Source organism: Colossoma macropomum, unplaced genomic scaffold (assembly GCF_904425465.1).
Source record: "Colossoma macropomum unplaced genomic scaffold, Colossoma_macropomum, whole genome shotgun sequence".
Classification (NCBI taxonomy): domain Eukaryota; kingdom Metazoa; phylum Chordata; class Actinopteri; order Characiformes; family Serrasalmidae; genus Colossoma; species Colossoma macropomum.
This window is the reverse complement of record NW_023494807.1, coordinates 29897615-29918207: the sequence shown is the minus strand read 5'-3', so window position 1 is coordinate 29918207 and position 20593 is coordinate 29897615. Positions and strand designations below refer to the sequence as shown.

General features: G+C 41.3%; 1 protein-coding gene across 4 annotated transcripts in view; it reads right to left on the bottom strand.

The window, feature by feature from the left end:
• The window catches only part of eif4g1a (eukaryotic translation initiation factor 4 gamma, 1a), a 63224-nt gene extending 46318 nt beyond the window's left edge, over positions 1-16906 (bottom strand). For 2 of the 4 annotated variants that reach the window (XM_036555797.1, XM_036555799.1), the window contains exons 1-3: positions 16532-16905; positions 1316-1397; positions 572-690 (exon numbers count right to left, since the gene is read on the bottom strand). In XM_036555797.1, the coding sequence (XP_036411690.1) occupies positions 572-646 (75 nt within the window). In that variant the 5' untranslated portion in view covers positions 647-690; positions 1316-1397; positions 16532-16905. Of the gene's footprint in view, positions 1-571; positions 691-1315; positions 1398-16531 lie in introns of all 4 variants that reach the window. The other 2 variants (XM_036555798.1, XM_036555796.1) reach the window with 2 other exon arrangements.
• Between the last annotated feature and the right edge of the window lie 3687 nt (positions 16907-20593).

Genomic DNA, 20593 nt, shown 5'->3' with positions numbered 1-20593 from the left:
TTACAACCGTGAGGTGCAGAAGAACCAATCACAATCCAATTGAAAGAGGGGGTCATAGAGTTTCTGACTGTCAGTGGAAGATGGCTCCTTCAGTCTGAGAGGAGATGAGACCCCTGAGCAGAAAGCGTTCTGCGTTCTCCACTTCAATAAGAGTGAATCCGTCATAACTGTGCAGTGTGATTTTCGTGGGCAGTGAAGCTCCAACAGCTCAGAGTGTTCGTCGTTGGTTCCACAGCACTGGATGATCTCCGAAATCGCACTGAGAGAGCCGTGAGTGCAGCGACACCCGACATGCTCAATCCAGTATGGGATGAATTTGACTATGGTGTTGATGTTGTCCGTACAGCTGGAGGAGGTTCATATTGAGCACTTGGAAAATTACATAAACTTTATGCTCATTTAAACCATTTACAGTTTACTGCATTGTTCTGTAACGATTTACAAGTGAAATAAATCATTTTGAAATCTTTTTGAAACACGCTGTATTCTGTAAAATGGTAACCAGACTGTCCCTTTAACTCGTGCGCCCACCAGCCTCTGCTGCTGTCGGTCAGGTGTATAATCATCTCACCTGTGTAAGTCCAGGGGACGGAGCAGGGTGGGGGACAGAGGGGGGTCCGGCTAGAGGCTGCGGCGGTTTATTCATTTCCTGTGGTTCTGCATGAGGGGGCCTCGGACCTGCCTGCCAAACTGAGGAATTACAGCCCGAGTCAGCACACACACTAAAAAGAGCAACGAGCCAAACTGCAACTTAAGGAACAGAACTGGCAAGCGCTTTAAAAAAGGCTCTACCAGGAGGAGGAAAAAATAAATAAATAAAAAAATAAAATAAATAAATAAATAAATAAATACAAAAACCCAAAGCCCATTAATTATTTAAAAATAAACATTCAAATAAAAAAAACTACAGCATCTTCAACAAAACACTTTTAATACATCAACACTAACTTTATTATTATTATCATCAATTATACTACTACTGTTACGATCATCCTAACCCATTTAAAGATGGTTTATCTAAAGATAGTCCCCCCCACCAACCACCCCCCATCTCAGGAGGATCACTGACTAAACAAAAAGCAACTACTACAAACGCACCCAAAACATTGTTTTGGTAATAAATTAACTTGGTAATAAAATGGATTAAATATTTAATTCTGCATTCAAATAACATTACAAACAATAGAAAACTCTACAGGACTCTATAAGACTCTCTTACACAGGTTAAGAAGCAAGAGTCAAGAGTCGAACAGGAAGGTTCAAACGAGCCTCGCGGCTCATACAGAATGGTGAGAGCGCTGCAGTATTGCTTTACCTCTGAATCAGTTTTGTGAATCTCTCGCTCTTGGCAGACTCTCAGTCAGCTCCTTGTAGTGTTCTCTCTATTCAAACCACACCTGGAGAGAATGAAAGAGGACAGAAAGAGTAAATATGTGCAGTTTTACCATCAACACAGCTCAGCTTTTTAGGACAAGAACATTAAATTTAAGACCTAAGCAGAGGCTGCAGATCACTGAGGAGATCAGTCCACACAGCAGATAAATATCAGCACGTCACTGCAATAAAAGGTCAGACCTCTAACAGCGACTTCAGAAGGAAAAACGTTCTTCACTCTGATGGACGTTAACGCAAAGAGATTTTATTCCAAGTGTAAATTTACACACTTCTTAGAGCTGTTAACTTCCTCCACCCCCCCAGTTTGGCCCTTCAGGCTATCCGCAGCAGTGCAGGCTGAAGCCCAGCTGCCGTTTGCTGCTCTGTTAGAACCCGTGTTTGCAGCTCTCGTTCAAATTCAGCTTTTAAGTGCTTTTTCAGGCAAAACCTTCAGCAGACTGAGCTGAGCAGACGCTCACAAGAAACCGCGGATAAATAATTAACGTCTGTCAACTTAAGTGTGGACTTTTTTATTGACCGATTAATCATGAACTGCTCATAATCTGTGTTGGAATCTGGGAAAGAAAAAAAAAAAAGGAAAAAAATAAATGTAAATGAAAAGAAAAGCAAAAAAAGGAAAAGAAGAAAAGGGAACAAAATGAACAAATGAAAAAGAAAAGGATGGAAAGAGAATGAAAAAGGAAGCAAAGAGAAAAAAGGAGGAGAGAGGAAAAGAAAAGGAAAGAAAGACAAAAAGAAAGTGAAGTAAGAGAAAGAAAAGAGCAAGGAAAGAAAGTGAAGAGACAAAAAGGAAAAAAGAAAAAAAAGGACAGAGAAAGGAAGGAAGGAAAGAGAAAGAAAAGAGAAAGAAGAAAGGAAGGACAGAGAGCAAAAGGAGAATTACGGGAACAAAAAAGAAAAAGCTGAGTTTCCGAGTGAAACCGTGCACCCGTGTGACTCAGTGATCAGGTGTGACGGTGCAGTGTGTGTGTGTGTGTGTGTGTGTGTGTGTGTGCGCGCAGGAGGGCGGGGGTCCGCTGTGTGTTCTGATAACAGACTAAACCCCACCCTCAAACCTCCTTACGGCACATACAGGCTATTTCTGCACAACCATCCCACTAATGCTCATTAGGCTTCTCACAGAACTGAGGGACACAGCAGAGATACGGCATCGGTCAACATTAAAATAAACTATATTCACATTATTCAGTATTACGAGGTTTGATTATTGATTATAGGGTTAAATACCATCAGAATCTATGAACGCAGTTATGCTTAATGAACATGAAAGAAAGAAGAGAGAAAGACAAAGAAAAACAAAGGAAAGAAAGCAAAAGAAAGAGGAAAGAGAAAAAGGAGAATTAAAGAGAAAAGGAAGGAAAGAACGAGAGAAAAAAGGAAGCAGACAAAAAAGGAGAGAGAAAAAAAGAAAGGAAGGAAAGAGAAAGAAAAGAGCAAGGAAAGAAAAAAGGAAAAAGTGAAAAAGGAAGGAAGGAAAAGAAAAAGAGAGGAGAGAGAAAGAAAAGAGCAAGGAAAGAAAGAAAAGAGAAAGACAAAAAAGGAAAAAAGAAGGAAGGAGAGAGAAAGGAAAGAAGAAAAAGGAGGAAGGAAAGAAAAAAATGGAAGGAAAAAGAAAAACGTAGAGAGGAAGGAAGGAGAGAGAAAGAAAACAGCAAGGAAAGAAAGAAAAGAAAGGAAAAAGAAAGAAAAAGAAGGAAGGAAAGAAAGGAAGGAAGGAAACAAGAAAAAAGGAAAGAGAAAAATGGAGGAAAGAGCAAGAAAAGAGCAAGGAAAGAAAGAAAAGAGAAAGGGAAAAAAGAAGGAAGCAGAGAGAAAGGAAAGAAGAAAGAAGAAGGGAGGAAGGAAAGAAAAACGGAAGGAAAAAGAAAGAAAGGTAGAGGAAGGAAGGAAAGAGAAAGAAAACTATGAATGCAGCTTAATGAACATTTCAGAATCTCAGCCTCTCTTTATCCCTCAGTATTAAACAGGGCGTTACTGCACTTCTGCAACTGGTATGTAAATACGCTCTGCTCTGATTGGCTGTCCTTTATCGAGCCTCCATCAAATAGAAGACTGGGTTGAACCACTAACTTCACTATGAATGGGCGGGGCTAAACTGCTGCAGGCTGACTGTACACTGGTTTTTGTGACATCACAACCAAGTCATTCAAAACAGGCTGTTTTTTTCCCCAGTTTAGTTTTAGTGAGAGGTACTTTCTGAAGCCAACACTTCATATTCCTACCAAAAGGGTTCTACACTCTTATAAAGGTGGTTCTTCAAGGGTTCTTTACTAAAGAGAACTGTTTTATGTAGAACCATGAACACTCCAAGAACCCTATGCATGACTAAAGGATTGTTTGCATCATGAAAGGGCTCTTCGGACTCACGGAGAACGTGAAGGAATGTGCTGTAGACGGTTCTGTGTAGATCCTTTTTTGAAAAGGGTTCTTTATAGCACCAAAAAGGGTTCTTCTACTGTTACAAGCTAGACACCGTAACAACAGAAGAGCCCTTTTGGGTGATAAAGAATCATCTACAGCATACTCCATCCAGTGAAGAACCCTTTCACAATGCAAAGAACCCTTTAATCAAGCAAAGTGTTCTTGGAACCATAGAACCATTTTCTTTACTAAAGAACCCTTGATGAACCAAAGTGTATATAATACCAAAAAAGGTTATTTGGCTTGTAACAATGGTGGAACCCCTTCTGCATCATGAAGGGTTCTTCAGATTGGAGAATGTGCCGTAGATGGTTCTACATAGAACCTCCTTCAAAAAGGTTCTATGTAGAACCATCTACAGCACATTTCCATCAATCTCAAGAACAACTTCATGATGCAAGGAAGCCTGTAATCATGCAAAGAGTTGTTTGAGTGCTCACGGTTCTGTACAGAACCATTTTCTTTACTAAAGAACCCTCGAAGAACCACCTTTAAGAGGGAACGTCAGCCTCTTATTTTAAGCCAAACTCTTCAGGCCGTTACACACCGAGCGCCATTTATTTGGACAAGAAATCAATCCAAGCTCACGTATAACTGACAGCGCCTTGCACAAACGGGCCCAACCGAGATTTTCAGACGGTGGAAACGTAACGTTTTATTCACCGTTTGATTTCTGCCCATTTTCACAAGCGACAAAAACTCACTGACCAATCACGGCCGCTCGAGGACAACCAAGACGACGGAGCCGCAAACAGAACTTTCACAAACGCTAAAAGGATCAGAATCTCCGAAAGCTACGACGGCGTTTCAGGGCCACTGTTAATAAACATAGTAGACTTCGAGAACAAAGTCGTTATATTTGGAGGATAAAGGGGGCTAACTGTAGGGGGGGCTAACTGTAGGGGGGGCTAACTGTAGGGGCTGCCATAACACATTGGGGTCTCAGTTGCTGTACTGACGCCGGAGCTCCACTCACTCCTGTCTCTCTGTGGATCATTTTGATCATCATTCTCACTGTCTGTGAAACTTCATGCCCTCTCTGAATGGGGGGAGATGTAGCCCCCGATAGCCGTGTAGACGACCCTGCCTGCGATTCTCCTTCAACAACACAGACAGACAGTTTCCTCTGAGTCCGTCTGGCTCTTTATTCTAGATAAACAGTTTCCTGCTCAGCCGTTTCTTATACCAATAACAGGCTGGTGCTGATGTGCAGGAGAGACAGGGAGACTGAGTGTTTCTTTATGGGTGAATCGATATGAAAGTAGAACTCCACCAACTCAACACCCCTCATTTAACACGAGGAGGTGCTGCTTCCCTTTGCGAAGTCTTTGTCCACAATACTGCGAGCTTTCCTGGTATTAATGCCACTTTAAAATGTCGTAAATTGTCTCAAAATATTACAACTTTTTTCTCAAAATCTACTACTTTTATTTTTAACAGTGGCCCTAAAACGCCATCGCAGAAAACAGCTCAAACTGGCCTACAAACATTCCAGTTAACTGGCCAACTTGGCTTAAAGAGATCCAATCACCACAGTGCAGGTTCAATCAGACTCACTGCTCTGCTGTCACAATTATAGATGATAAAAACTTACAGCAGCGAGAGCAAAGTCGACCGATCGGTGTTGGAGTGACAGAAAGCCGAAGTCGCACCTGCTCTGTTAGAGTTTTCAGCTGTAGCCTGCTAGGCTAAGCTAAAACGAGTGCACGGTGCCTCCCGCTGCAGTACTGACTCGGTTCTAGCCAACCGATAATTGAAAACACTCGTTTAGAGTATAAAGACTCGTATCTGAGAGCACAGATTCGAATGACTGATGCTGAATTGACAGATAAAAAGTAGAACTGTTCTGTGGTGCTTTGAGCTGAACCCTGCTGGGCGACGCTAAAGCTAGTGTAGTTATCCGGCTACAGGTAAAACCCACCGCAGTACAGGCTGTTTCAGTAACTCCTGCTCAAATCCACCTGTTTAGAGGATAAACAAGGTGAGAGCAGCTGAAAGACTGAAGTTGGAGTGACTGACTGAATCAAACGTGTTTGTGGTTGTTGGTGTGTGTGTGTGTGTGTGTGTGTGTGTGTGTGTGTGTGTGTGTGTTGCAATAAGCCTGTTAGCAGTTAATTTGTGTAGTTTTCTTCACAGCTCATCCAGAGGTAAACAATCACGACTGCCAACGAACATCAGTCGCTCCCGGACCTTCAGCTTCATCTTCACCAGCATCACAGGAGCCATCATGAAGCTTCACTGACTGACAGCTGGGCTCATCACCCAGAATGTGTTCGAGCCGTAAAAAGGGCGCGGTCACTTTTTTGGTCCGCGTCCTCGGATTCTTTAAACTCTGCTTTCAGACTTTTAACTGTTCTTTGACGCTGCAGCCTCGTTCGGACATTTCGCTCAAAATCTCTTCAAAACACGGAGGGTTTCGGATGAGTCTCTTCTAATTTTTGTACAGAAATATCGCCCCAAATGTTTGAGTCTCAGCAGCGCAAAATTATGACGAATGTCGAGTTGGACTGACATAAAGATCTGGCCGTTCTGACGATTTGCATTAAAATATGCAGATAAAACACTGTCAGTGAACTATGAGGGCAAAAAAAAAAATAAAAAAAAAATTGTTTATTAATCGCAACCGAGTTAAAATATTCAATTAATCGTGATACTGATTTGAGCTCATATCAGCCAGCACTAATGAAAAGGTACAAATACGAACTTTTCACCTGGAAAAACTTATTTAAGGTTCACAATCAGACCTTAAAACCCACTGTTGTACCTTTGAGGGAACATTTACACTGTATCTTGATAAACCAAAGACGTACCTGCGCAGAACCTTTATTTCGAACAGTGTATTTATCTAATCGCCCTCTCCCATGTGAACCCTGTGGGTTTGCTGACCCCTGGTTGGGAAACGCTGAGTGAAAGAACCACTCCTGGAGATGGTCAGTGCAAACAGCAGCTGGACGGCTGAACGCAGGAGCGGCGCATGTTTGAGACTGAAAGGTTACGGAGAGTCAAGAACCGTCTGCCCCCAACGACCCCGGACACAAAAGAAGAGAGCCGACACTCCACTCTGAGCGCTCTGATCCCGACAGATGGCAGCTAATAAACTCCCTCTGAAGAGCCGGACAAAGACCAAGATCAGGCTTCCAGGAGAAAGGAGGCTGGAAGAAGAGGAGTGGCAGCAGTGAGGAAACATCTAGTCCTCTGTTTAAGTACTGCTTAAGGGGAATCCCACCAATTTTCAAATTTTCTGTCTAATAACTTGATTACAACGTAAAGAGTCGCTCAGAGTGGTTTGGTGTGAAACGCTCCGTTCTGGAGAAACTTACTGAGACAGAACTGTTCACAGTGGTGGTGATAGGAACCAGACGTCCACCTCTAAAAGCTCCCTCACAGAAAGCTGCTACATGAAATGGTTATGAATTCACTGCCTGATGACTGAGACACTGTTTTATTATAGGTTTGAGAAGGTTTTGGCCTTAAACTCCATTCATGGTGGAGGGATACATAATATACAGGGGGTTGTGAGGCAGAATAGTCCACAAAGAAAACTTATTCCAGATTTTCCACTATTTTCCATCATCAACATTCCATATAAACTCAGAAGACTCGTGTAGGTTCACTGGTGGTTTTGGATTGTACATAAAATGGCTATATTTGTGTTGTAGTCATGGCGACCCCTGGTTCCTATCACCACCACTGTAAAGAAATGAGTCAGCAAGCTTCTCTACAATGAGCCGTTATCAAATTCTCCTACCCCCTCATATCCATCATATCACTGCTGTCAGAAGAAAACCTCTTCTCCATTTTTGTTGTTCAGTTTGACAATTTGAAAATACCCGTTTCTCTTTACATTGTGTCTAAATTTCATGACGAGTGGACCAATAGAAACGGCCCAAAATGACTTGGAAAAACGTCTGGTTCCATAGACTTACATTAAGAGTAAAGCAGTTTTTCCCTTCTCCTGTAAAGTTACCATTCTGGTTTCTTGCGACAAGTGATATGCTGGGTGACCTAACTATGCATTTCCAGCTTTCAGAATAAACACAACAGCAGTGTTAACCTCTTATTGACCAGGATATATTATGGTTTGTCCATCTGAATTTACATGACCAAATCGTAAGGCAAATTATTCAGTAACTGCATGAAATAATTTGTTTATTTTTTGTAAAAGCTCCCCTCAAATTAACAGAACGTGTTTTATGATCACACATACTGCTATATGCTTACAATTTACTACTAAAAGCCAAAAATCTTAGACGCTCTTTGTATTATTTTATAAAAATAATGTTTACAGAGCAGATCACTGAAGAGACGCCATCTGTTTATAGTTTATAGCCCAGATTTGTGGAAAAATAGGTTGACTTTCAGTAGAAAAAAAAATTGTGAGTTCAGCTTTTATTATAAGGGTTTAAAATTACATCACCCATCTATTCGACTGGAAGACAGTTACAGCTCTCATACAACCCCCACCTTTTGAAAGTAGCTTACGAAATACGCAAGTTATGAAGAATATGACGAAGTGCGTTTCGGAACCACCAGTGGTTCCCGACATATTCGCCTTCATCTTAGCTTAAGAGTGAGAAACTCAGCTGTGAGTGTTACCTTACGCGATAGGAGCTAAAATGACAACAATGATCAGAGATGCAAGTAAAATAACAGTACAGTGTTTTTCTAAGCTTATTTTACCAAAAAGTCACACACTGTCCTTTTTGCACTCTGTGTGGTTTCCTTAAGTTTTCCCCCCCGACATTCAAACTAGTTTGCGTGTCCCAGCCTGTTTTGGTTTAGCACTGCATAAACCTGAAACTAGTGAACACGACATTATAACTAGGCCGCGCTCTAACGCGTACATACGGCCCCTGGAGTCTGACTCAAGCTTCCGACTTGGGCTCAATCCCATTTCACCCCTCGCCCCTACCACTCAACCCTTAGCCCTCTGTTTTGCATGTTCACGTCTAGGGGTAGGGTGTCCCGATTCTTGTTGAGATAGAGGGGGAGGGCGAAGGCGAAGTGTTAGGGCTACATGACCCTCCAAACAGAGGTTTTTTTTCAGAGACTCCAAACAGAGAGTTATAAGAAAAAAAAGAAAAACAGGTGAGATGGAGAACAAGAGACCAAAGATACTCACAAATGTGAGAATTTTCACTGTTAAAAAAAAATTACGATAACCACTGTTTCAGTGTATTATGGTCAAATCACTAGTACTATACTAACGTCTCAGCAGCTAGATAGCTAAACTTCCCATTCCACCTTAAATAGTCCAGCAGTTCTGACGGCTGAAGCACCACAATGTAACTGTTGCTCCATTTAAGGTGGAACGGGAAAATTCGAAAGAGAAGCTGGTGAAAAAAAATGACTTCAACTTTATATGACCAAAGAATTAGGGGTGGACGATAATAAATAATTGCCCCCCTCTTTGAAGGCATGAGACTCCCTAAATGTAACTAAAGCCCAGCAGTGAGGAGCTGAACTTTACCCTCCTCTGCTGTCACTGCAGACTGGCAGGGTCGCCTACAGAGCAGCGCTGGTAGCTGTTAATGAAGTAATGCTCTTTATTTGAGGGTCCCATTTCAGAGGGAAGACTTCAACCGCTACCCCTTATAACTCAGTTCCAAGGGGCAAGGAGACACTCAGATCCCTCACCTTTCCAAGGGGGCGTCGCCTGAACTAACACACCAAAGGAAAAGCTCTCAAGATGGTGTCGAGATTTCCCCCCGAGCGGAAACAGCCAGACCAAGTTAACCGCGCTGTGTTAAGCGGAACTAAACAGAGGGAAAGTTGAAGCGACAGTCCATGTTTAGACAACAGTATATTATACAGTGTCAGTCCTCTGGGGTTATGAAAGCAACTCCATACGTCGTATTTAGGCGTGCCGTTAGCACCACGCTAACTGGTGGGGTATAAGCTTCCATTATGTTAGCTACATTAGCCTCAAAGCTCCTTTTGAACCTAAAGGAAGGAACTTCAGACACCGAACGTCGTCTGATCAACCACTTATTGGGGTCAGAGGAGGAAAACAATCAGTAAATCGGATCTCTCTCCAAAATGTCGCTTTAAATGCACTGCTGAAACAGCTACAGTAAATCAACTCTGACATTTTAATGTAAACGCATCTTAGATTGAACTACTTTCCCCTCTAAAGGTCAGAGGGCGTTCATTTACCCTGCCTGCCCAAGCCTGAGGTCACATGAGTAGATCTCCATGCACGTCTGGCTTGCAGGTGCTGAAGCAAATGGAGGTTCAGACTAAAAAGTCTTTAAATAAATGAATAGACAGACAGATATGAGTGTAACAGGGGTGCAGGATGGAAGGGTCATCAATAGGGTGGGTACTGTAGGTTTGGGGGGGCAGTGACTGGTGGCAGACCCCCTTTAACACAGAGATAGAACCGAATCGATATTTTGGCCAATATTTGAAATTTGAACTAATTTGTGACAAATTTAGCCTAAAATTTCATGAAAGTGCTAGTAGCACACAGCAGGTCACATGTAGGGGTGGACAAAATGGCCAGAAATAAATAAGCAAAGAAAGAGAATCAAATTGCAATACTTAATACATTTAAAACACATTTCACAAATATTTTAGACACAATGCACGACTAGCACCACCAGCACAATCTATTATAACTATTTTAAACAGCATTTCACAAACTATACTGCACAAAATCCAACTAATTTAATTTATTTCAATTTGTATTTAATTGTACTCTAAGGAAACATGCAGTTCTTCACTGCCCTTTAAGTACTGATGATCGGGGTGGGAAATATGACAATATTTTATCGTTATCGTGATAAATTGTTGAATACAAATCATCATGACGCATTTAAGCAAAAGAAGAGGGAGTGTGTTATTGCGAAATAACATCTCGGCTGTGATTTGGTCGCCGTAGATCATCACAGCCGTGATGTGCGATAACACACTCAGAGTGTTCTATTGCTTTTACACAACAGTTAAATAAATACAGTAATAAATTAATAAACTGGGCCGTGAACGCGGCGTTTAATATGTTTTAATGTTCGCAGTTCCTTCAGCCAAATTATAGTTCCTTAACAAGCAGCTTGTTGCTACGTCAGAGTAACGAGCTCCGCCCACTCGCTGCACAGCCGGCAGTTCGTTCTCCAGCTCCTTACACTAAACTCCCAAACTGTCATCACCACTGAGCAGCTTTTCAGTCGGCAGCTGAGACAGAAGAACAGCTAAACAACCTGGAATCAGCCAGAAATGAACCCAACACCATTCGCCAAACTAAATGGGCTGTAAGATGCTTTACAGACCGGCTGGAACAAAACAACATTAATACTGATCTGGCAAAAACTGACAAAACTGAGCTAAACTTGATATTGTGGCAGTTTTATAGCTCAGTCTGATTTGGTCAGACTCTGAAGATCAGACTGCATGTTTGGCGAATGGTGTTGGGTTCATTTCTGGCTGATTCCAGGTTGTTTAGCTGTTCTTCTGTCTCAGCTGCCGACTGAAAAGCTGCTCAGTGGTGATGACAGTTTGGGAATTTAGTATCGTCTCATCTTCAGAGTCTGACCAAATCGGCCGTCGGTCAAACGTGATCTGAAAAGTGTCCATTTTCTGTTTGTGGCAAAGTAAGAAGTAAAAATGTTCAAAGGGCTTGAGCGTCTCCTACAGCTGTCAAAGTCGTTGCTTAGCAACGGCGTCTCGGCGGAGTGATAGTGTTTGTAAAAGTGACGTTGTAGAAAGCGTGACTCATATCGTGACGCATATCATGAATGTGTTCGAGTATCATGATACCAAAACTGATCACAATAATATCGGCCACCTCTACTCAGTTTTTCTTCTGCAATCGAGGCAAAGTTAGCAACCAACACACTCCCACACCGTCGCCCAGCATTTTACACCGGAAACTCACTCCGCTAAAAGTGATCATTAACAGCCGCCCTTCATGTGACATTTCATGATTAATCGACCAACAGAAACGGCCCAAAATGACTCGCAGCAGCATCACCACGTTGACCTATGTACGTTAAGACAGTCCTCCTTCTGTGAAGTTATCATTTTGGAGGTTTTGGCCAAACGGCACACAGACATACAATCAAACAGCGACTAATGTTCAAACCTGAACCTTTACTGAATAAGAATGAGCCTCAAAAGCATCCGAGCCAGTCACACTGTCTGCAGTGTATAATTAAAGCCATCTCCATCTTCATCAGCAGATATTTCTGACCGCGATGAGTCACTTCACAACATCGTCCTAACAGATGAGCAATAAACCACTGCGCTTGGGCTTAATCGCGACTCAGGCTGATGAAGCCTAATTCACGCAGGAGAATGAACTGAAACTAAACTGTATCGAATCCAGATGTTTCATCTTGGGCTTACATACAACACGTTTATGAACAAAAGGGAGAATTCCTGTCGAGATCAACCGGAGAGGAGGAAAAATGGAAGTAACCAAGCGGGAAAACCCGGAGAAACGTGCCACTTTAAAGGCATTTACACAGCCATTTACACGGTCACTCAGTTTTTGTGCGAAACTAACGTTTCATAAACGTTTGCTGATGTATACACTTATAAATGATGGTTCTTTAGTAAGGAAAATGGTTCTATGTAGAACCATGAACACTCAAAAGGACCCTTGGCGTGATTAAAGGGTTCATTGCATGGTGCAATGGTTCTTCAGATTGATGGAGAACGTGCTGTAGATTGCTTTCTTTATAGCATTTCTTAGGATCTATAGAGCACCAAAAATGGTTCTTCTATTGTAGCAAGCTTGACATCGGAACAACAGAAGAACCCTTTAGTGCTATATAGAAACCTTTTTTAAAAAATAAATTAAATAAATAAAAATTTATATAAAACCAGACAGCACGTTCTCCATCAATCTGAAGAACGCTTTCATGACGCAAAGAACCCTTTAATCACGCAAAAGGTCCTTTGAGTGTTCATGGATCTATATAGAACCATATTCTTTACTAAAGAACCCTCGAGGGACCATCATTTTTATGGAAACGTTCTCTCAGGCCTCTTAGAACAAACTCAAAAGCATGGTGGATGGCTCAGATGGAGAAATAATAAAAATAATGATAAGAATTATGGTTCTTCAGTAAAGAAACGGTTCTATGTGGAACCATGAACACTTACGACCTTTTGCATCATTAAAGAGTTCTTTGCATGGTGCAGTGGTTCTTCAGATTGATGCAGAATGTGCTGCAGATGGTTCTATATGTAACCTTTTTGAAAAGGGTTCTTCTATTGTAACAAGCCTGACATTGTAACAGTAGAACCACCCTTTCTGGTGCTATATAGAACCAAGTTCAAAAAAAAAATTTCAACGTAGAGCCATCTACAGCACATTCTCCATCAATCTGAAGAACCATTTCACAATGCAAAGAACCCTTTAATGATGCAAAGGGTCCTTTGAGTGTTCATAGTTCTATACAGAACCACTATCTTCACTAAAGAACCCTTGAAGGACCATCTTTAAGTGTATAGTATTCTCACTTAACACGGTTCCCCACTGCTCTTTAAGTACTGATGATCCTGGTGGGTAATATGACGATATTTTATCATAATCGCGATAAATTTTGTTGAACACAAATCACTGTATTCAGAGCTGTGGCGCTACCAGTGCATCGTGTCTGTGTCGAAGTATCGTGACTCATATCGTGACTGAATCGAGTCTGATCTGATATTTTTTCCATATCGCCCACCCCTGAGTGATGACATCCACTATATGCTCAAAATAGCCCATTATCACAATACCGAAAATTACAAGCCTCATTGCTCAAATCCGATTTTTTTGCTTCTATTGTAAAAAGCCTGACATCGTAACAATAGAAGAACCCTTTTCGGTGCTATATAGAACCCTTTTCAAAAGAATCTTACATACAGCCATCTACAGCACAGTCTCCATCAATCTGAAGAACGACTTCACCATGCAAAGAACCCTTTAATGATGCAAAGGGTCCTCTGAGGGTTCATGGTTCTATATAGAAACATTATCTTTACTAAAGAACCCTTGAAGGACCATTTTTAAGTGTATAGGCTACGGAAACGGAAATGGTCAGATGTTTTATGAACGTCATTAAAACTGTTCCCTGTTCAACTTCGGCTGTCAATGCATGAAATGTCAAAAATCCACACTGGAACATTTTCCTGGGAAAAATAACGTACACAAATTTAGTGACAGATTTCCATCACATGCCTCTTAGAACAAACTCAAAAAAGCATGGTGGACGGTTGACATGGACGAATAATAATACTAATAATGTTGTAAATTACATTACCACAAAGTCACTGATGTAAACGAGCCACGGGGCAGCACATTTCCACATTTCCATTTTATCTCCTGAAATTCATCGTTTAGAGTGGTTTGGTGTGAAAGGCTCTGTTCTAGAGAATCAGAACTGTTCACAGTGGTGGTGATAGGAACCAGACGTCCACCTCTAAAAGCTCCCTTACAGAAATTTACTACAAGAAATGGTAATGAATTCACTGCCTGATGACTGAGACACCGTTTTACAGTAGTTTGAAGAAACAATGGGCCTCGTTCACCAACCAGTCTTAAGAAGAAATTCTCTTAAAACCCACTTACACAGTTTTTATGACGACTGCCTCACCGATGTTCTCTTATGTGGGATTTGTTCTTAGGTATGAACAGAATCCACACACACACACGAGCACAAAGGTGAGAACAGTTCTGCACTTTAAGAACATGTCATGAATCTGACGTAGACTTTCTCAGGATTTTTCTTAAGAACAAATTTAACAGAAAACTGGAGAATGAGGCCCAGAGTTTTATGGCAGTTTTGTGATAATGATTTAGTGGAAAATCTGGAATAAGTTTTCTTTGTGGTCTGTACCCTGCATGTGTCTCTCCACCATGATTTAAGATGTATTAGGCTAAATCATATCACAAAACTGCCTAATACATCTTAAATCATGGTGGAGAGACACATGCAGGGTACAGACCACAAAGAAAACTTATTCCAGATTTTCCACTATTTTCCCATCACCAACACTCCATATAAAAGTCAGAAGACTCGTGTAGGTTCACTGGTGGTTTTGGATGGTAAATAAAATGTCTACATTTGTGTTGTAGTCATGGCAACCCCTGGTTCCCATCACCACCACTGTAAAGAAATCTGAACCATTTCACACCAAACCACTCTGAATGACTGTTTACGTCTTACCGAATTAATTATGCAGAAATTTTGAAAATCCGGTGTAATTCCCCTTTAACAGTACACCGCTTATGCATGCAGTTAGCACCGTGCTAGTTAGTGGGGTGTAAACCTGTAATGCTTACTAGCTACATTAGCTTCGTAGCTCCAGTCTAAAACTAAAGAAGCAAATTTCAGACACCGAACGTGGTCTCGTCTGATCGACTGTGTTTGGAGGAAGAGCGGGGAAAACCTGGTGAAATTTGATTTTTGGGTGAACTGCTCCTTCGCGCACACGAGCCTCACGCACACCTTCACTCAAACTTTGCTGTTAGCTTTAGCCGCTAGCGGCCATATGGCAGCCACGAAGCCGAAGTCGGCGTCTTGTTTGCAATTTTTCCGTTCCACCTTAAAACAGTGCAATAGTTCTATGTAACGGTGCAGGGCAGTTACATATAATACCGCACCATTTAAGGTGGAACGGAAAAATAGTCAAAAAAAGCCAGCCTCCACATTCTTCAGAGAAAAAACCGCTCAGAAAAAGATGCAGTCGCTCAGCAATAAACATGATCTTAAATTAGAAATAAAGTTTTAACCAAAAACTCAAACTTTGGAAACGTTTAATCACATTAATGAGGTAATTTACGAGACCGAATCCGAGGCCTGCTACGTTAAACAGGCCCGAGAGCTGGCTAACGCTAACCGCTAATCAATGACACTCGCAGCGTTTATCAGCATTAAACGCAAATAAAAGCACAAATGATAAAAAATACAAACGTAAATAAGCTTATATATTCATCTAAACCTGATTTTGGGCAGTTTAAGGGATGTTATATTGGCGATTTAGCTAAATTACCACAGCTTTGTTGACCAAGACTTGATGGCTAACGTTAGCTAACGAAATAAAACCGTTTTAAACAAAGTTTTAAATAACGCGATAAATTATAAAAGACAAATGTTGATTTTTAAAGGTATCTGTGTTTGTAGGTCATTTAGTTTTGCTTCAAAACTCAATTAATAAGCGATAACTTAGCTGCATTGGGGTTTGCTAATCCATACGTGTCCCCGAAACCAACCATTAGAAAGTAACTGAACGCGTTAATTTCAAACGGCAAGCAAAAAAGACAAACAAACAAGTAAACAAGAGTTTGTTTAAAATCATTTCAAGGACACGGAGGAGAAGGGGAGAGCACATAAAACACGAGGCTGAGGTGGGCTTCCCATTTCGCCAGCTTTTTTTTCGAATTTCCCCGTTCCACCTTAAATGCTGCATCGCTTACGTTCTGGCGCCTCAGGCACCTGATGGTAAGCGCCGCAGCGTTTAAGGTGGAACGGGGAAATTCAAAGAAAAGAAGCTAACTTCAGCTTCGTGCGCAAAACCGAGTTTAATTGAACCAAACGCGGCTCACACGACCTCGATACTCAAACATCAGAGGCCAGACAGATTATTTAGGTGTCTATTTGTGTAGTTTTGGATCGAAATGATCACAAAACTGATCAGTTTTCAGGCCCCAGCCTGGCCCTCATGGTTATGGATAAGAAGTAGCTTAGCAACATTAGCACGGGCGTGTAGGATTAAGGTTACTTACCCCGGCGTGTGTGGAAGCTTGGAGGTTTTATAAAGTGAGAAACGTGTCTAGTTTTCAAGTTTTTACTTTCACGTTTTAAATCGAAAAACAGACGCACCGTCTTCGTGTCCCGGTGAAAGTGGAGGTGAGGCGGTGAGAGTTGCTGTCCAGCTGCGGTCACTCCACCTTTAAATCCCCCTCCATCGGAGACTTAAAAAGTGACAATTTTGCTGTAAAAGTGAATAAATATCGGTTTCGGGGTGACTAGGCGCTCGCCGGGAGTCCGCAGGCTGAGCCCCGGGACTGCAGATCCATGTTTAAGGCGCGGATGGTGGCGGATTTTTTGCCGGTTTTTTGTGGAGCGGCGTTTCGGTGCTGCGGTACACCCGGTACACAGCGCACCCCCGCGGCGCGATAAAAAACACGGCACACGGCAACCTCTGCACCCCCTGGACCCAGGGGGCGGCGAAAGAGAACGCCTGATCCAATTCCACACAACTTGTCATCCCTTCACCATTTAATACGGTCATTTTAATCTTATTTATGTTGATATAATAAGATTATTATACCGTTAGTTATTCGATTTGCCCCATTTCTTTATTTCTTGCTTTTGTGTGCCGTGTGCACGTGAAAATATTGAGTTCTAACTCTAATAATCGGTTTATGGAGAAATGTTCAATAAATATACAAACGATTTTGTTTGCTTGTTAAAATCATTTCTACTGGCAGCTGGTATACGGACGCTGTGCCCAGTAATGTACAGGCTGCACATTACTATTAAGTGATTATTGTTTATATTTGTTCTCTACAAATTGGAATTTGTGTTTATTTTTGTTTATATTGCCTTTTTTGCATTGTTTTATTAATGACTGTATTCATGGGTTCTGGTATACTGTTACATATACTGTGTATGGCACGTCAGCAAAAATGATTCTCGATTGTTAAATAATTCAATTTTTTAAAATTACGTTAAAAAATAAAGCTGTTTCACTTGAATTGAGTTGTGTGTGTAGTGAAACGGCCAGCCAGCTAAATGCGATTAAAAATGTAAATAAAAAGCTGCAGTTTATTTATTTATTCAGCTTATTTACTATTTAGGGGCCCAAAATTTTGGTTGAAACATTGGGTTGACCGTCCAAACGCCGTTAAAATAAAGTTTAATGCCGTCGCAGGATCAGACGATGTTGAGCAAGGCTTTGGCGTGGAAGCCCCGGGGGTGCAGGATTTGCCATGGACTGATTTCGGCGCACCACCGGGCAGGAGTGGATCCGGATTTTCCTGGTCAATCTTCCGCCAGCTTGGTCACATGCTGTAGTGGCGCTGCGAGGCAAATTAAAAGTCCGAACCTTTGTCGAATCGCATTGACATTTTGAATGATAATTTAGTGGTAAATGGACATAAATAAATAATATTCCTAGATCTTCCCAAATTAGTGATTATTTTTTACCATTTTAATTTTATTGAATAATTTTCTGATAAATAAAAAATCTATTATCAGTGCTGTTGACTATAATTAATATTACTAATGCTTATTCTACGCTACTCTTTAAATTATTTTTCGCTTTTATGTTCAAATGATCTTATTTAAATGTATACGTTTTTTTATCTCTTGTCTTTTGAACTTCTTCTTTGAGCAGTATGTAGTAGGCGGATACTCTCAGACCTTCTGGGATCTCCAGGTTAGTCCAGCTGCCAGTTTCTGAGCCCTCTCCACCCCATGAAATGACACTTTGCTTTTACAAGCATGAAATCTCTTGGATTTTGCATCTATGAACATACACCGCCGCTAGCCTGCTGCTAACACAATGGCAAAGCTAAGAGAGAAATTAGCATCACTGTAACACAGACACAAGAGCTTTTGATATGACAATTTACAAACAATTTACAGTGGCACCGCCTACATAACATTATACCTAGTCAGTACAGGGCAGTAATTACAGGGACACAGCCTACAGCAGAGCCACTTTATGATGAGTCTGGCCAAAAAACGAGGACCGCGAGCAAGTCCTCAATGAGCGGGGGTAAATGGAGCTAAATGGCTAAAAACGAAAAGTTAAAATAGTTTTAAATCACTTGATCAGAACTTCCTTTAAGTTTAGAAAGTAGAAGGATGTATTTCACTAAAAAAGCAAAGAAATCTCACCTGTATGTTTCCTTTATTCTACAGCAAACAGGTTTTGGGCAGCAGGACGCTAACATTACTGCTACTGAGTGCTGATTGGTTAGCGTTACTGCTACTGAGTGCTGAGTGGTTAGCGTTACTGCTACTGAGTGCAGATTGGTTGGTGAGCGGAGCAGCTCATTGACTGTTCACGCTCACTGACGTCATGAACGTACATGAGGCGCCGTTTTAAACTCCTATAACTCGAGTTTAAAAGCTCTTAAAAATAAAACAGCAGTGTTAAAATGTTTTATGCTGTTCTGTGTTCAGGAAATGATTACATTCTTTTACATTAAAAACGTTTCAGCATTTATAAACTATGATTTTGCTCAAAGGCTCCATATCAACCCATTCATTTTGGACTATTTCGTGGGCGCCCTCTAGTGTTTGAGAAACCCGGAAGACGTTACAGAGGGGTAATTCTCCTCTCTATAAGTTCTCTGACTACATGACACTACATGACGCCCCCTAGCGGTAGATGACAGTAATTACAGTGATACAGCCTACATGACGGTGCGAATAAACGCCCCCTAGCCATGCATGTCAGTTATTACAACGAAACAGCCTACATGACAGTGCGAATAAACGCCCCCTAGCCATGCACGTCAGTTATTACAGCGATACGGCCTACATGACAGTGCAAATAAACACCCCCTAGCGGTACATAACAGTAATTACAGTGATACAGTCTACATAACAGTGTGAACAAACGACTCCTAGTGGTACATGGCAGTAATTACAGTGGCACAGTCTACATGACATTGTAAATAAACAGCGAGACAAGGCCAAGTACAAATGATCGGTAAATTAGCCAAGACTGTAAATTAACCAAGACCGGACTTGAGTACTTCAATACTAGCAGCATCCAATACACGGCAGATGCTGGTTTTGCTGGTGAGCCACTATGCTAGTCTGTGCTGGCTTTTCTAGCAAGGTGGTTAGATTAAGCAGGCGAGGGTGTTAAAAACGATGCCGAAACAGGTTTTTCATCTACTTCATATTTCATGATGAGTAGAAGAAATGGCCCAAAATTACTTGGAAAAAATTCTGGTTACACTGGCTTACATTAAACGTATGATTTTTCTCATTTTGGAGAAAGCAGGGATGAACTGTTAGATCATCCTGGGGTGGACATGAATGTTGGACATGAATAGATTTAGACTTTGCAAGAATTTATTACATTGTAAAACAGAGGTGTGGACTCGAGTCATATGACTTGGACTCGAGTCACGAATTTGATTATTTGAGACTTGACAAAATTGACTTGTGACTCGACTTTGACTTAAATGCCAATGTTCTTGGACTTTGACTCTGACTTCAGACTCATGACTCAGAAAGACTCAAGACCCAAAGTGGAAGAAACGTGGAGTCTGTCTTTTATTACAGAAGACAAACAAAGCGTTTAAAATTCAAGTTCGCCTCCACAAGCTGGAAACAATCGAAGCATTAATAGCATCAATAATCCCAGCTCAGCTCTTAAACTCTTACTGGAGAAACTCACCAGCTGAACTGACTGTTTTCCTCATGATGGTTCAACAAAAGAAACCCAGCATCTCTGTTCGACCGATTTTAACAGCTTCTGCAGGTAAAACACTCCCAGCATTCACAACAAGGCTGAAGTTGGCGTTTTATTCGCCAGTTTCTTTAAGTGGTGGACTGTAACTAAGTAAATGTAATTGGTTACTGTACTTAAGTAAATGTATTTGTGTAAATTTGTGTATCTGTACTTTACTTTCCATTTTGGGGGACTTTTTACTTTCGCTCCACTACATTTCAAAGTCAAATATCTCACTTTTCACTCCACTACATTATGAGAAATCTGTCGTTCCTTTTGGTTTATGTGTGTATAAAAACATAACGTGAAAACGAAAGAAGCGCAAAGCAAGAACACCAATCAGGGCACAGCGGTCACTTTGTTTTGA